The sequence below is a fragment of the Amblyomma mixtum genome, chromosome 3, assembly GCF_055824585.1.
Source record: "Amblyomma mixtum isolate Tamu chromosome 3, ASM5582458v1, whole genome shotgun sequence".
NCBI classification, from domain to species: domain Eukaryota; kingdom Metazoa; phylum Arthropoda; class Arachnida; order Ixodida; family Ixodidae; genus Amblyomma; species Amblyomma mixtum.
Genome location: NC_143014.1, coordinates 349,773,543 through 349,790,267, shown reverse-complemented (window position 1 = coordinate 349,790,267; position 16,725 = coordinate 349,773,543). Strand labels below are relative to the sequence as shown.

General features: G+C 45.3%; 1 protein-coding gene across 1 annotated transcript in view; it reads right to left on the bottom strand.

Annotated features, from left to right (window-relative positions):
* LOC149356322 (aurora kinase C-like) overlaps positions 1-16,725 on the bottom strand; it is a 29,747-nt gene that overhangs the window by 3,302 nt on the left and 9,720 nt on the right. The window contains exons 3-7 of the mRNA XM_089576308.1: positions 16,320-16,439; positions 12,960-13,046; positions 10,318-10,456; positions 7,479-7,627; positions 3,263-3,494 (exon numbers count right to left, since the gene is read on the bottom strand). Of these exons, the coding sequence (XP_089432434.1) occupies positions 3,263-3,494; positions 7,479-7,627; positions 10,318-10,456; positions 12,960-13,046; positions 16,320-16,439 (727 nt within the window). The remainder of the gene's footprint in view (positions 1-3,262; positions 3,495-7,478; positions 7,628-10,317; positions 10,457-12,959; positions 13,047-16,319; positions 16,440-16,725) is intronic.

Genomic DNA, 16,725 nt, shown 5'->3' with positions numbered 1-16,725 from the left:
CACTGCTACTGAATTTCAGGAGCAACAGAATCGCCTTGGTGGCAGATATTGAAAAGGCATTCTTACAAATAGATATAAGAGAGAACGACAGAGATGCATTGCGCTTTCTGTGGTACCATACGAAGCCAGGTGCGAGTGGACCAATGGGCGAGGTGCAGACTTTGCGAATGAAGCGAGTTCCTTTCGGAACCACAGCGAGTCCTTTCTTGTTGACAGCAACTCTTCAGCATCACTTGAGGAATATGGAAGAAGAGTATCCGGACACAGCATCGCTGCTGGCGCATTCCTTATATGTGGACGACCTCTTAACGGGAGCAGAAAACGAAGAGAGAGCCCTGAAGATCTATGAAGAAGCTAGGACCATCTTCAGCGCGGCCTCTATGACACTCCACAAGTGGGCGTCCAACAACCACACATTGAACGAACGGTTTGCGACAGATGATTGTCAAGCGAGACACTTAGGATACCTCCCAGGGGTCCTTAAGGTGTTAGGACTGACGTGGAATCCCAGCACAGATAACCTCACCTTCACCCCACAGTCTATCGAGCTGCCTGAGCCAGGAACAAGTACTAAAAGGTCTGTTCTGAAGACAACAGCAAGACTGTATGACCCACTTGGATGGCTAGCTCCATTCACAGTCCGGGCAAAGGCTTTATTGCAAGAGCTGTGGCAAAGAAACGTGGAATGGGATGACATCCTACCAGAGGATCTGGACGCAAAATGGATGCGGTGGTGCGAGGAACTAACCGAATTGAAAAGAGTTCAAGTGCAACGCCGCTACAAAGCAGGCACAGTCGAACCTGCCATCAAAACAGTCCTCCACGTATTTGCTGACGCCAGCCCAGTGGCATACGGGGCGGTGGCCTACATCTGCGTAACAGATGCGGATGGCATCGCAACTTCGAGCATCCTCATTAGCAAGTCGAGGGTCGCCCCGATGCAGCAACTCACTCTTCCGAGACTCGAATTGATGGCGTGTCTCTTAGCGGCCAGACTGAGTCGATACATCCTGAAAAGCCTAAAGGAACCACCACAAGTGACACATTTCTGGACCGACTCGGCAATCGCATTGCATTGGATCACGGGAGAGCCCTCGCAATGGAAACAGTTCGTGAGGAATCGCGCAACAGAAATTCAGCGTCTTACCGACACCTCAGCATGGAGACATTGTCCCGGATCCGAGAATCCGGCGGATCTCATGACCAGGGGAGTGACAGCAGATCAGCTTGTTGAGCGTTCCACCTGGTGGGAAGGAACGCCCTGGATGAAGGCGACTGAAAACAATTGGCCACGCTTCTCTCAACCAAGAAACATTCCGACAGTGGACGAAGAAAAGCGAATTGTGGAAGTCCTTCATACAACAAGCTCCACTGAAGTTCCGAAGCTGTTAGACCCAGATCGATACTGCAATGCAACAAAACTCTTCTGAGTGACAGCTTGGATATTACGATATGTCAACAAGCTGCGACATCTGAGCACTAACAAAGGATCACTGACGGCAGTTGAACTGGATGATGCCGAGAAATACTGGATACGACAAGCTCAGCGAGAAGACCTGAAGAGGGAAATTGAGTGCGCGAAAAAAGGAGATCGCTTTCCAGCGGACTCGCCCTTGAGGGACACTCCAGTGTTTGTTTACAACGACGGTATTCTACGTATAAGCGGCAGACTTCAACAGAGTGGCAAGCCGTACAACGAACGCCATCCAATTGTACTGTCGAGGCGACATCACCTAGCCGAATTGCTCGTGCGTCAAGCTCATCTCCAAGTACTTCACGGGGGAGCACGAGATACTTTGGTACAGTTGAGAGAGAAGTACCATGTTGTACGAGCCCGCCAGCTGGTAAAAAGAATCATCAAAGGGTGCATAACCTGTCAACGCTACAATGCACGTCCAGCATCGGAAGTGACTGCACCGCTTCCACATGATCGAGTGACCCAGGCTCAACCATTTGAAGTCACAGGGGTGGACTTTGCAGGGCCACTTCTAGTAAAAGGAGAAAACTCGCTGTACAAGTCCTATATCACGCTATTCACCTGTGCCGTGACACGGGCAGTTCACTTAGAGCTTGCGAGGGACATGACAGCGGAGTCGTTCTTGATGACCTTCAGACGTTTCATCTCAAGAAGAGGTGTACCCAGAGTCATCTACAGTGACAACGCGCTTTCCTTCAAGAAAGCCAACAGAGATCTTTTATACCTCTGGAACTCTATCCGGAAACCGGAGGTTCTTGACTACTTTGCAAAGACACGAATCGAATGGAAGTTCATAGTAGAGCGCGCCCCCTGGTGGGGTGGCTTTTATGAGCGACTCGTCGGATCAACCAAACTTGCGCTCAAGAAAGTTATCGCTGCCAAGTTTCTGTCCTTCGACGAGCTAGCAACGACCTTGGCCGAAATTGAAGCTGTCTTGAACTCAAGACCTCTAACTCATGTATACGACGGACCGGAAGAACCGGAACCTCTTTGCCCTTCCTTCTTCTTGACAGGAAGACGCCTCACGTCGCTGCCTAGCGTGGGGAAAAACGAAGATGACCAAATCAACATATCCCTTCAGAGACTGTGGACCCGACGCCAACAGACCACAGAAGCTTTCTGGCGTAGGTGGACCAGAGAGTATCTTGAGGAACTGCGAAATGTGCAGAGTCAGAACGAACGTCAGGGAAAAGCGATCAAGGAAGGTGACTTGATTCTTCTTCGTGACAGTCTTCAACCACGGCAGCAGTGGAAAACCGCAAGGATTGATAAACTGTTTCCTGGAAGAGACGGGAAGGTGCGATCGTGCCTTCTGAGACTACCTGGAGGATCAACCCTCAAGAGACCAATCCAACTCGTGTATCCTCTTGAGTTAACGTAAAAGGAAAAAATGACTCAAGTCATTTTCGGGGGGGAATGTGTTGCGAAACCGAAACCGAAACAAGACCGTCCCAAGTCGGAAGGCAAGACAAGCCAAGCAAGCTGGGAAAGGGAAACAAAGGAGCGCCCCTTAGGGCGCCAGTCGTGTCATGTAACCTGAAATAAACGGATGTCGGTTGTACTCGCTGAACGAAGTTGTCTATTTTTAACGAACGCGACAATGCCATCATCGCTAGACGAAAGGTGCGGCACAAATGTGAAGAGAACACAACTCTGCTGAGTCAGCAGTGCATATCCGCAGTGCGGAAAAGCACAACAAACTCAGCACGTATGCTTCACTGACAGACACGGATGCAACATGTAGCCACTGGGCGTACACTATTTCGCGCAATTCGTGCTTCTAACCTTTCCGATGATGTCGCGAGCATCGGCACCGACATGGTGCGGGAACTCAAGCTTGGCCGCCATTATGAGCTCACGGGTCTTGTCAAATGAGTCCGACGCAAAGGGTGTGCTGCCCACCACCATCTCGTAGATGAGGATGCCCAGACACCAGTGGTCCACCTTCTCGTCGTATGCGAGGTGCATCACCATTTCCGGCGGCAGGTACTCCCCAGTTCCGCACATTGTATGTCGCCTGCAGGCAACATTGCAAGATTCAACATGCGTACATACCGGTTGTTTCAGCGAACACTTTCAAAAATTCTCATAAGTAGAATTTTCTTGGTAAAGATATGGCTTTTGCCGCATAGTATTACCAATATTGGCGGACACCAGAAAACCGGTAAATCATATTAGGTAGTAAACTGATTCACTAATTTTTAATCATTACCTTTTTAACTATTACAGTTAGGCGCCTAGTTGCAATGAGATATTTGTAGCCGGTCGGTAGTAATAGCCATATCAGTTTTTAGAATTTCGAAAATGCGATTATCCTGGATGCTGTGGCTCGACAAAATTTGGTTTTTTCGACTAGTTACGTGCACTGGAGGGGATGCTTCGCCTGCATGCTTTCGATAGCGCATCTATTTTTCGCACGAAACAGCCAGACTTTGTCGAGCCACAGTGGTGAGGTAATTGCGTTTTCGAAATTCTAAAAACTAATATGGCTATTACTAACGACCGGCTACAAAAATATCTAATTGCAACTAGGCGCCTAACTGTAATAGTTAAAAAGTTAATTATTAAAAAATTAGTGAACCAGTTTACTACCTAATATGATTTACCGGTTTTCTGGTGTCCGCCAACATTAGTAATACTATGCTGCAAAAGCCATATCTTTACCAAGAAAATTGTACTTATGGGAATTTTTGAAAGTGTTCGCTGAAACACCCGGTATATTTGCAGCTTGCACTAAGAGGCAATCTATCGCTCGCTATTACTAGTCATGTGCCTACCAGCTATCAACAAACAGTTAACAACAAACAGCGGTTTTGCTGTTTTTTGCAGTCACTGACCATCGCTCGCAGGTAGTTCATCAAGCCACTTTTTGGTTTCTTGTTTCCGCATCGTGAGTCGTGACGCGATAGCTGCTTTGTCTAAGCAATGAAATTGCTACAGTGAGGCTAACCGAAGAGCGCAGCTGCACTAAGTAGAAGCAGTTAATTTATGATGACACTTCAGTGATGAAAACATCGCATATGCTCCTTGGTTTCAGTGACTATCGGCTTCCGTCATTTATGTCATAAGGAGCCCTCTTTACCTTCCCTTGCCTGCTCTATAGCTAACGAAGGCCTCGATTTTGGCAGTCATGATACCATACGTAGCATAAGAGGGTTCTCGCAAGCTTCTACCCTCACCGTTCGATCACCTTCCTACGTGACCCTCGCGGTGATGCATGACGTACTGCACCCGCCGCTATGGACGAGGGTGGCGCTGGTGAACACTCTCAAGGTCGGGTTACGCTTAAAATAAATACCCCGAAAGCAGAAGATTAGACAGCCGTCGCCTGCGCTTAGTCGGTAGAGCACCGGACGCGAAATTCAAAGTTCCTTGTTTCGGATCCCACTGGCGGTATGTAGTTTTTTCGTTTGCTTTTTAATCAATTATCTTTAAAATATATCATTTTAATCTCAACTGGACGAATACCAAAGGTTAAAAAAACATCCCCTATGCTTCTTGGTTTGAGTGACTGTCTTCCGTCAGGCTAGTCATAACGAGCCCCATTTTTCCTTCCCTTTGTCCGCTCAACTCCTATAACAGTACAATTTTCATTTGCCGAACCCTGTGTTCATCAAACTTTCAATGGTTTCAAATCAAATCGGGTTCAATCTTCAGGACAGTGCAATGTTGATGGCTTCCCTGACAAAAAAGCTATGACCACAGCTTGACTAGGCTGGGGAGCCATTTTGGCAGCAGTGACTTTACATAAACAGTACAAAGGTTCAACTGCGAGAATAAAATTACAATATGATACATGCACTCCGCTTATCAACATAATTAGGTTGGTTGGTTGGTTTATGGGGTTTAACGTCCCAAAACGACTAAGGCTATGAGCGACGCCGTAGTGAAGGGCTCCGGAAATTTCGACCACCTGGGGTTCTTTAACGTGCACTGACATCGCACAATACACGGGCCTCTAGAATTTCTCCTCCAAAGAAATTCTAGCCGCCGCGGCCGGGATCGAACCCGCGTCTTTTGGGCCAGCAGTCGAGCGCCATTACCACTGAATGAAGGACTTAACAATCAACCTGGTCTGCAAAGCAGCGTCATTCTGTTTGTACAGCGTCGTACATGACGATCCAGGTGGAAAGACAAACACTTTGCATATTCATTAACATAACCTATGCGACAAAATAGATGCAAAGTACTAAGAAAACTGTCAAATAACAAATATGCCTTGCAAGGCTCTGCGAGTTATGTCAATGGAAAAAAAAACGTCTTTTGAGCTTATTTGTAAGAAATCGTGCATAGTATGTTGTGTCAGAGGATGATTTTTGCTCGGCCGTGGCACAAACAATTTTTTAGATGACCAGGTTCGATGTACGTGAGTTTGCAATCTAAGACTACACAATTTTTTTAAGAATTCTTGCTAACATACCCTCGAAAAGTGCAGCAGTTAGGTTTGGTTTGGTTTTATGGGGTTTAACGTCCCAATGCGACTCAGGCTATGAGAGACGCCGTAATGAAGGGCTCCGGAAATTTCGACCACCTGGGGTTCTTTAACGTGCACTGACATCGCACAGTACACGGACCTCTAGAATTTCTCCTCCAAGCAGTTATGGAAGACAGTAATTGTATATTTGCTCTATACTAACTCTATTTGCTCTATACTAACTATGTTGGTTTGAGGTTTATGGGGGTTTAAAGTCAAAAATAGACTCCGGCTCTGAGGGACGCCGTACTGAAGGGCTATGGAAATTTCGGCCCCCTATAACGTGCACTGACATCGCACTGTACACGGTCCGCTAGAATCTTGCCTCCATCGAAATTCGACCGCCGCTCCCGAGATCGAGCCCGCGTCTTAGGTGACAGCAGCCGAGCGCCATAAACACTGAGCCACTGCGGCGGCACTACCTATCTTGAATTGAGCAAACTGCTCGAGTGTGTGGTGGCAGTATGGAACATTAGCAATGCAGCGGACAGTTTCTTTTTCGAGCCTATGTAATACTGTTATTTTTTTTTATTAATCATGGCCCAAATTAATGTGCGATAGTTATTGTGGGACCGAAAGAGAGAGTGAAAGATTTTACTTGAAGCATAATTAATGTTGGTTGGAAAAATGTCTCAATATCTTTGTGGTAAGCAAACTGTGGAAGAGAGCTTTTTGACCAGTTACTTAATGTGTGCATCCCAACTGATAAGGTTGGGATGCCAGCCCTAAAACTTTGAGCTCTTCCACTGTATCGAGTAGAGAACTGCCGAAGCGCAGTCCACAAACCAAGCTTACTGGTTTGTTTTTTGAAGCAAACAGTATAGCTTTCGATTTTTGCCCTAAACGTCTCCTTTGGTACTTTGTTCATACAAAGGAACTGTATACAGGGTATTCCGTATTTATAAGTCCGGGATTTAAAAATTTCTCCTGCTCAAACTACAGGCTTACTTGGTCCCAGGCATAAACCACAGGGCAGCTTGTGATGGTCTGCGTTTTTCAATAAATAATTTAGCCCCGGAACGTACCTGTTTTGACAGAAGTCGACGAAGAACTGCAGTTGCCTGCGTAGAGCATTTTCTTCCAGTCGACCGGAGTAGCCAATTTGCGAGGCTGCGCCATCTGGCGAACTTCGAGAAAACCAGTGACCCTGCTTGAATCTGGGGCAGGCCTGACATTACCCCAGATGATGCAGCCTCTCAAATCGGCTATTTCGTTCGCCCTCACGGAAATCCTCTACGCAGACGACCGCAGTTGTTCGCCGATTCTAATCATTCCAGGTACGCTCCGATCTTAAATTATTTATCGGAAAACGGAGACTATCATAAGCTACCTCGTGGTTTGTGCTTGAGCCGAAATAGTCCAGTAGTTTGTGCAGGATGATTTACAAACCGGACAGATCAATACGGTACACCCTGTACAGAGCATACTAGGCACATATAACGAAAAAAAAACATGAGAGTAGTGTCAACCAGTACAGTATCTGCTGACAATCGAGCATGCCAAGTGAAAACTAGCCAGTGTGCCTACCTTGAAGAGGGCGCGTGCACGGACCAGCCGAAGTCGGCGATCTTTATCTCGCCGTTGAAGCCAAGGAGCAAGTTCTCTGGCTTGATGTCCCAGTGGATCAACTTGCGGCTGTGGCAGAACTTCAGGGCCTGGCACAGCTGGTAGGTGTACTGTATGGGGGAAGGTGTGCGCGCTTTGTAACAAAAGCAACTACATCGACCAATCGTACAAGGGATCGACATTAGGCAAGGGGTCGACCAGTCAGGGAGTAAACATGGCATTCATGTAGATCGATACTCTAATGAGTTCTGTAAGTTAAGTACGAAGTAGCAGTTTATTCTAGTCATATACATGCTTACTTTCTTCGAGCGTCTATTATGAAGTGCATTATCAATGAACAAAGCTCCATATTGGATTCTACGCTTTTTCTTTTATCACGTAACTTTTAGATGGTGATGGCGCCCATCTCTTCAGAAAGGTAATTCCTGCCTGAAATACAATCGTAACGAGTAGCACGTGGAAAATTGGAGCTCTTTGGCCTTCACTAATCTCTATTGAAATGGAAATGATTAACGATAAAGCAATAACATAGGGAAAATGCAGGAAATTTCACTGCATCATTGTAAGGATTAAGAGCCCTAAATACGAACTGTTTGGTCTAAACACGCTATTTTTTTTTCTTACACAAAACTAAAGGTCAGCCCCCCCTCCCCCGCGCCCCACAGCATGCTGCCGAGATCGGACAGCGCGGTATTTATTTATTTATTTATTTATTTATTTGAACATACTGCAGGCCCTTTTCGGGCCCATGCAGGAGTGTTTACAATGCATCATTGATCAAACAGAGTAAAAACAAAAATTCAAAAATACAGAGATGTTCTCTGACCCAAACACAAAAAGATTAGGAGAGAATTAAACAGAAAAGTCAATTTTTTCGATATAATTAAGAAATAGTTCCACGGACGTACTCTTCACCGCATCTTCAGGCAATTTATTCCAATATGATATAGCATCTGGAAACAGGGAGTACCTGTGGATATTTACACGGCTGACTGGTTGACGAAGTGTTTTACTATGGTTTGTTCTAGACGAGTGTTTGAATGGCGGGTGTAAGTATTGTGAATTGGCTATTTTGAAGTGACCGTGAAGAAGTTGGAACAAAAACTTTAATCTGGAAATGATTCTTCTCTTGAGTGCAGCGATCCGGTCCATTTATCTGGCGACATTCATATTGCTCATAGTCATCACTATCATCACCACCAACCTGACTGCACCAACTGCAATGCACAGGCCTCGCCCATGTCTCTCCAATTAATCCTGTCCTTTGCCTGCTGCATACAACTTATCCTCGCACACTTCTTAATCTCACCAACCCACCTAACTTTCTTCCGCCCCCTGCTACTCTTGCGTTCTCTGGGGATTCTCTCCGCTACCTATAGGGACGAGCGGTTGTCTTGCTTTCGCATTACATGCCCTGCCCAAGCTCATTTATTCCTCTTGAATTCGGCTAGCAAGTCATTAAGTCACGTTTGTTCCCTCAACCACTCTGCCTGCTACCCATCTCTCAGCGTTACACCTGTCATTTTTCTTTGCATAGCTCATTACGTTGTCCTCCTCAACTTACGCTGAACCCTCTTCGTTAGCCTGCACGTTTCTGCCCCATAGGAGCGCACCGGTAAGACAGCTGTTTTATTTGCCGATAGCCCTAAGTAGGAACGTATAAAACAGCTGTATCCTACTGCTCATACTTGGCCAACAAGTCCGGGCAACGCGGCTGGGGTGAGGCAGGTTTAGCAGACCGCGGCTTGATGCCCGATCTGGGTGGCCGTGGCTCATACAGCTTTCACCCCACTCCTCGATTGAGATGCGGCGATAATTTAATCGCTTTCTTTATCAGTAGAACAGAAACCTTCTTGTATCCATAACATGACCGCCACAGAGGCAGCAGTTTTCTTTTACGTATAACATGATGATCATAGAGTTATTACACGGACTTCGTGCTGCGTCCTCCTTTTGGAGATCAGCCTTGCGTCCCTTGACAGCTGCAGCTGAAACTGTAGCGCTGTTTCGGAGCAGCGCCGCTAGCTGTTCGTTGTTGCGCATGGTTATTTGTTTTGTAAGGATATTGACTTTGGCAGCGAATAGTAGAAATATTTTTGTCGATTGGAATTCGGTCCGGGCGTGAGAAAATTCCAAGCGCACACCCCTATAACCACTACTTTCTCCGAAGGTCAGCTCAACACCAAAACATAGGGGATGTACGAATTAGCTGCAGAAATGGGAAGGTAAATGTGGTCAGCCTTCCTTCTCAGGCTCATCATTTAATTCTGCCTATTACGTGCCCGCCCTGCTCTGCCTTTAAACCTTTTATAAGCGTTAACATTGTGGCTCCCAAACAACCACATTGTGCAATACCCCTTCGTTGACCTGTTTTCAACGTTATAGAGAAGAACAACCCGCCATCAGTAACGAGCCCTCAAGATCAGACTACTGGCTTGTGCCCAGAGGCACAGGGCTTTTGTGACATTGTAGCCCTGTGACATTGTGACATTTTGGCCCTGTAGCGTGCCATCGTGGTCCGGCAGCCGAAGACGACGACTGTCCCAGTACGCCTGCCAAGCACGCGCAGACTGGATTTTCATGGCTGCTTAACTGCAAGGCCGGCGCAGCGCTGTTCCATCCCAGCCTGGCTGAGCGCGTCCAGCCGAATATATTTGTGGAGACCTGACGATGACTGGTGCCCACGATTCGTCTCCACAACATCATCAGAGGAGGGGCTGTGCCATCACTGAGAGCCGTGGTGACGGCAGTGACACATGACGGGGGTGACACACGAGTGATAAAAGGACAGAGCACTCACCGTGGCTGCTTGCTGGTCGGTGAATCGCCCTGCGTCAAGAAGACGGGGGTACAGCGCCCCCTGAGGTGCATACCCAAGGATGAGGTAGACACGGGTGCTGTCATGAAACCAGGTGTAGAGGCATAGGATGTTTGGGTGCCTGCGAGGGAAGGCCCAAAGTGGCCGTTGGGCATGTGAACCAGTTTGGCACCGGTGGTCACTCGCAAACCAAACGCTGTGTTAGTGCGCACTGAAAGATAAATGCAACACACGGGAAGGGAAGAAAAGGAACTTATTTTGAACATACGTTTGAACAATCCCGTTTTGTACTATTTATTTATTTATTCACGTACCTACAGCGCCCGTTCAGGGCATTTTTGCAGGGGGGATACAGTTGCAAAGCATACATTGTCATGCAGATGACACTGCGTACGAAACAAACAAACAATAAAAATAAAAATACAACGCATTCCAATACTAAGTAAACTTATTACTAAAGGATCATGAAAGCAAGAAAGACGAAAAAAAAATTTAATTCAACAAAAGTCGCACAGAGCATTTTCAAAAGAAGATTGCGGGGCTAAGACAACTTCTTCCGGCAATTTATTCCAGTCATGCACTGTTCTGGGAAAAATGAGTTTTTAAGGACATTTATACGGCACTGGTATTCTTGAACCTTTAAAGAATGATCTAAACGGGAGGATATGTAGCTGGGAGCTTTCATGTATGAATCTTTAGACAAACCTGTTGAGCCTCTAAAAATATTGTGAAATAGCCGTCTTAGGTATTTGCGCCTGTCTTGCAGTCAAGGCCAGCCCAAATTTTTGCAAAGCTGAGAAGAGCTTTTGGTCAATTCATAGTTTGCGGACACAAACCTTTCTGCTCGTTTTTGAATTCGTTCGAGCTCGCTGATAAGTGTTTTTGTTGGAGGATCCCTAGTCGCACAACCATATTCTAAGATGGGACGTACGTTTGTCAAGTAGAGTGTCTCCTTCAAATCAGCAGGTGCCTGCTTGAAGTTGCGTTTTAAACTATTATCAAACTGTTCGACAATTTCTAGTAATGTTGAAGTGCGTGCGAGTTAAATATTATTAACTAAATCAGCACTCATAACAGAGCATACATAGAAAACGACAGAACAGATGGACGCTTAAAAACCATTACTGAGTGAAAAGGTCTTCATGAATTTCAAGGTTGTTTAATGGATGCATATCCTTTACTTTCAAGCAAAAAAAAAAAGGAGAAAAGAATGCCAATGCACTTATTTTGCCCGCCTAATAATATCCTTGTCACAAGGGCACGCTTAAGCTCAGTTATGCAACCGCTTTTTTCCTTCAGAGTGGAGACCTTAACCGACGTTAACAATTAGTCTAACTCTGCCGTGTGAACAGCAGCAGCATGCTTTGCGAAAACCGTGGTTAGCTTAACCAAGGTTAAGCGCGGCAGTGCGTCACCGTGACTGCTTTGCTTGAGAATACAAAATATAAAAATAAGAAACGAAACGGAAGTTGACGAGAATGACGGCATTGATTTCTCGAATGAACTTTTTCATCAAAACTGCTATACTTTCTGCACACAAATGCACTTCATTACGGCATACATCACGCCATGGAATTTTTGTGTGAAATTTACATAAGCATGGCTTCTGGTACTCTTCTTATTACAATGATGTCCCGCTGCAAAGCTTATTGTAAAATTGCTGGTGGGGCCTGTCTCCTTCAAAATTCCAAGTATTAGGTCAGACTTTTTACATTGCCACATCGACAATAACAAAATAACCGAGAAAGAGCCCCCGTACAAAATCACAGCGTGGTATCTTCTACCAGCCACCATGCTACGTCCAGAACGCATCAATTGTTCTTTCATAAGGACGTTGAAAAACCAATACAACTGCATAATTAGTACTTAGAACGCCAACAAACTTAATCAAGCGTTGTCAAAAGAAGCCGTGTGCGGAACCTGGGCTGTGAAACGCCTTTCGCTTTAGAGCGTGTTGACTTTACTTGTGCGCAGTTATCAATTTTCCACTTCCTGGCTGGCTGCAATCAGACGTGATAGTGGCACGTGTGCACTTCCAATGAGGGAAAAAAAAGAGGCTCAGAAGACAGTGTCAGGAGAATATCCTCCAGCTTCTTAGCTGCCTGGCGCAGCAGACAAGTGATATAATTGCAGAAGAAAAAAAACTTTGATATCACTGCGGCGACCTGCATTGGAGCGATGCGAAAGAAAAACGTCCACATACTATATCGACGTCCGCGGCTGTTTTAACGTCTAAGTGTAATTTTTGAGTTTTTTCTCGTTTAATTATTAAACTAATTACACTTCATCATGCAAATTTTTCCACGGGAACATCTTATCACACACAATGTGTCACAATCACACTTTCACACATTTATCTTCAAAGGACGACGCAATCGTCCGGACAAAATTGCGGACACTTTTTGCTTACGTGACAGAGTCATATAAAGCTCTCGCATTAAAAAACTTCAAAGATAAATAAAGAACTGCAGTTAATGAGCACGCCCAGGCCATAACTAAATCTACACACAAAAAAAAACAACAAACACAAAGAGCGGGATAATCTTCAAACAAGAATGTAGCACAAAGCACTGTGCTACAGGGTGGACTCCTGACAATGCCGATCGCAAAGCAAGCAAGCTCACCTTAGGTGGGACTGGATCTCGATTTCCCTTTGCAACTGACGCTCCATATTGCAGCGCTGCAGCTCAGACTTGAACAGGACCAGCACGCACGACGTTGACGATGAGTTTGTTGGCAGCCTTCAAGGGAAGCTTTGGCCAAAAAGCACCATGGCAAACGCTATTTTCATCTGCTCACGGTGGGGTCAGAGACCCATTTTCCAAGAATTTCATCCCAGAGAAGTCGGACACCAGGGAAGGGGAAAGCTTGCACCAACTGGAAACTGACGGTTATACCTGGCGGCACTAGGGACTGGATTCCGCACCTCCCCCTTACGGTGCGGATGCCCAAACCGCTAGGCCACTGCTGCCGTGTCATGCACAACGTTTACACATCTTTTCTTTGTGTGATTAGGACATGTCTTGCTAAACACCTTATCTGAAGGCCTTTTTAACAGAAGACGCGAGAACACCATAGTAGCAAAAAGAATGCCAGAAACCTCACAACTTAGATGGTGAGCTGTTCGGACTGTTTGGTTTGGTTTGGTTAATGGCGTACGTCCCAAAGCGACTCTGGCTATGAGAGACGTCGTAGTGAAGGGCTTCGGAAATTTCGACCACCTGGTGTTCTTTAACGTACACTGACATCGCACAATACACGGGCCTCTAGAATTTCGCCTCAATCGAATTTCGACCGCCACGGTCGGGATCGAACCGCGAGTTCTTAATGTAATAAAATAATAATTTCTAAGATTTATTTTTAAGTCACTTTATTTGCACGTTTATTTATTATCACTCTTATGTTATTCTTCTTACTTTAATTTTTGTTACCTCATTTTGTTAATTTTATTTTACGATGATTTTAGTGATGTTTGGTTATGGCCTATTACACCACTGATGACGTCATCAGGATGATTGATAGCTATAATGTGACAGTTTTCGCGGACGGACGGACAACAATGAGCCATTGAAGGTATTCGCCTTAATAAATGTTTATGTATTCACAAGCAAAGGGAGCAGTGCTCGAGGGCTGTAATAACACTGCCAACCGAAATTCTTGAAATTTATTGAGCATGTTGTTGCTTTGTGCCAAGATATCTTTTAATAGGTCTAAACACTCTTTTTTTCCGTACATAAACAAACTCCATGAAATTGAAAACTGGCAGAGTGCACAGAACCTTTGCGTCTACAGGCTTAAGGTGCTGCTGTATTTTCGTGAAAATTTGTAATGTTTGTGAATGCTCGAACGCAACGGCACGTGGTCTTATCACTCTGTGACACAATAGGCGACCAGTTATTTATGGAAATATTGTAGCCGTTCGCAATGGCTTGTACGATGTTGGAGGTTGTCGTAGTGTCGTTTCGCTCCTTATCTATAAACTTCCTCGTGACCTTTAAACTGAACGCTGTGTGAGGGCGACGGTGATCCTGCTCTTCGTCGACCAGCTGGTACACTTGATGGTATGGCTGTAGCTGAGTTTTACTCATTTGCGGAAACAAGATCCCACAATAAACAGCGTTCAAGTTTCAAGCAGTTCTGACAGGCTTCCTTGTCGACCGCCTGCCGATACTATACTTGATTGCCTCCGGATGCCATACGTGACCACACTTTGACAGCTTAAGCTGATTGTAAGATTTTCATATGGTTGCGCTGTATTGTTTGTAAATTCATTGTAAGGCTGCACATACGACAGCCAGCGATAAAAGTTCTGGGGGGCACTTTGCTCTTACTAAAGTGCGATGAGGCGAAAGCCACTTCCGCCTCTGTTGATGCGCCTGTTACTGTGGTGATGACGTCATAGGTGAGGTCACGCGCATGCGCCGGCAGCTGCCAGGGTGGAGACGGAGTGCCGGTTGGTGAGATGACGTCATAGGTGACATCACGCGTTTGCGGAGTACATTTCGAGTTAGGACATACTGCGCTATTTTTATGATGTCGTTAATTTGTATTAATTTTGTGATTTTTTGTTTTATTTAGTTATTTTTTATTGTTGTCATATTTAGGTTTACTTTTGTGTTTCTGTTTTATTTGTACTATTTTTATTCTTATAAACATAAAAACAATAATTGTAATTATTCTAATAACTACATATATAATAATTAGCTGTAGGAATAGGTGCTTAGCTTTGTTAAATTTTGATGAGCCCTGGGCCTCGGTGCATGAATGCAGTATGCACACAATCACAGTGCTCCCGTTCTATATAAATCGCTTCAGAATGGCGGAGCCGCAATTCTGGAAAGTTGCGGAAAATCAGATTTCAGACACGACGTACAGTTCGGCACGTTATTACAGATTGATACCTGGCCAAGAGCGCAACGAAAAAGAAATACGAAGAAAAGCAACAAATCCCAATCTAGAAATACAATATAAAATTATCTGTCGTCACAGAGATTTTCTGCAATGTTCCTGCTCATGATCTTCCTGTAACAACAAAATGTTTTGCAGGAACGACAGAATTTTGTATCGTTACGGCAGTGAAGTACTGCAGAACCACAGACTGAATAGAAGTACTATAAAAAATAAATACAGTAGTATTGAAAAAAGCTACAAAACAAAAGAAAAATCTGTCGTTACGACAAAACAGCAGAATATCGTACTTCTGGCATCGTTCGGCCGTTTTTTTTTTTGTTGTTGTTGACTAGGTTAGGATAAGCGCTGAGTTCGGTGCGCTTTATACAGACAGATAACAGATCTCTCCCTGTGCGACTAAGATTTCTTTATCGGACAAGGCGAAGCTTCGATGATGTGATAGCTGCGACCTCACACGTGTGCCGCAACGGTGGCTAAAAAAACGTTCGTGTTTAAACTGCGCCATGCATGAGCATTTGCTTGCAAAGACAAGGGGGTGGAACAGTCTCCCTTTTGGGCTCATTGGTGCACCATTAGGCGTGTGTTTAAAAAAAAGCCACGCCTTGCTGTATTAAGCTGCTGGTGTTTGGCCACAGCGCCGAGGACAACTTCGTTTTCAAAGTTCTAAATACTGATATGGATATTACTTAAGGCGAAGCTACACCCCTCGAAGTAAGGAGACTAAAAGTAATAGTTAAAAAGTTATATATTCAGTACTAGTCAAGCAGTCTATTAGTTAAAGCGCCTTAGGTGTATTCTGGTGTGCTGCACCGCTGAGAGTTTTATGTCTGCTAACTCGAAAAAGCCTTTTTTTTAAATTACAGAACACCTTAAGCGCATCACCCGGTATATAAAGGAGGAAATCGAGCCCCCGCTGACAGCACACGTACACTGCTGTCGGACAGCAAAATGTAGGTGATACGGCAGCAGTGACGTGCTGTAAGAAACCAATTCTCGCTCAACTAATGCAGTGCTGTGATACAAACTCTACATTAAATGATCTCAATGCGCACTGTCTACCCACCTTGAGAGCAGCAACGAGATAGTGCGTCGTTTTTTCTCGGGCAAGGTAGACTTTGCCGAACCTGCCCTTCCCCAGTGGCCGGCCGATCTCAAAGTCACTCAGGCGCCAGATTTTGACTCCTTCGTCGGGGCTGCAATCAAGTACAAATTCTTATAACATGCACGACGCAGCACAGGTAATAGTTTCACCCAATAAAGGAGTGGAAGGCCACATAGTCTCAAGGACCACGAGAGCACGAGTGCTCTCGTCACGCACGGCGTGGTCACGCACAGGTCACGCACGGCGTGCGTGAAGGTCACGAGGCCCCGTCAGGCGCCATATGGACGCCTTTTGCCTCGTGAACCTCAGGAGATATAAAAACAAAAAACATCAAGTATATGTACCCCGATTCTGCTGAAATAAATTTCATTTCATTT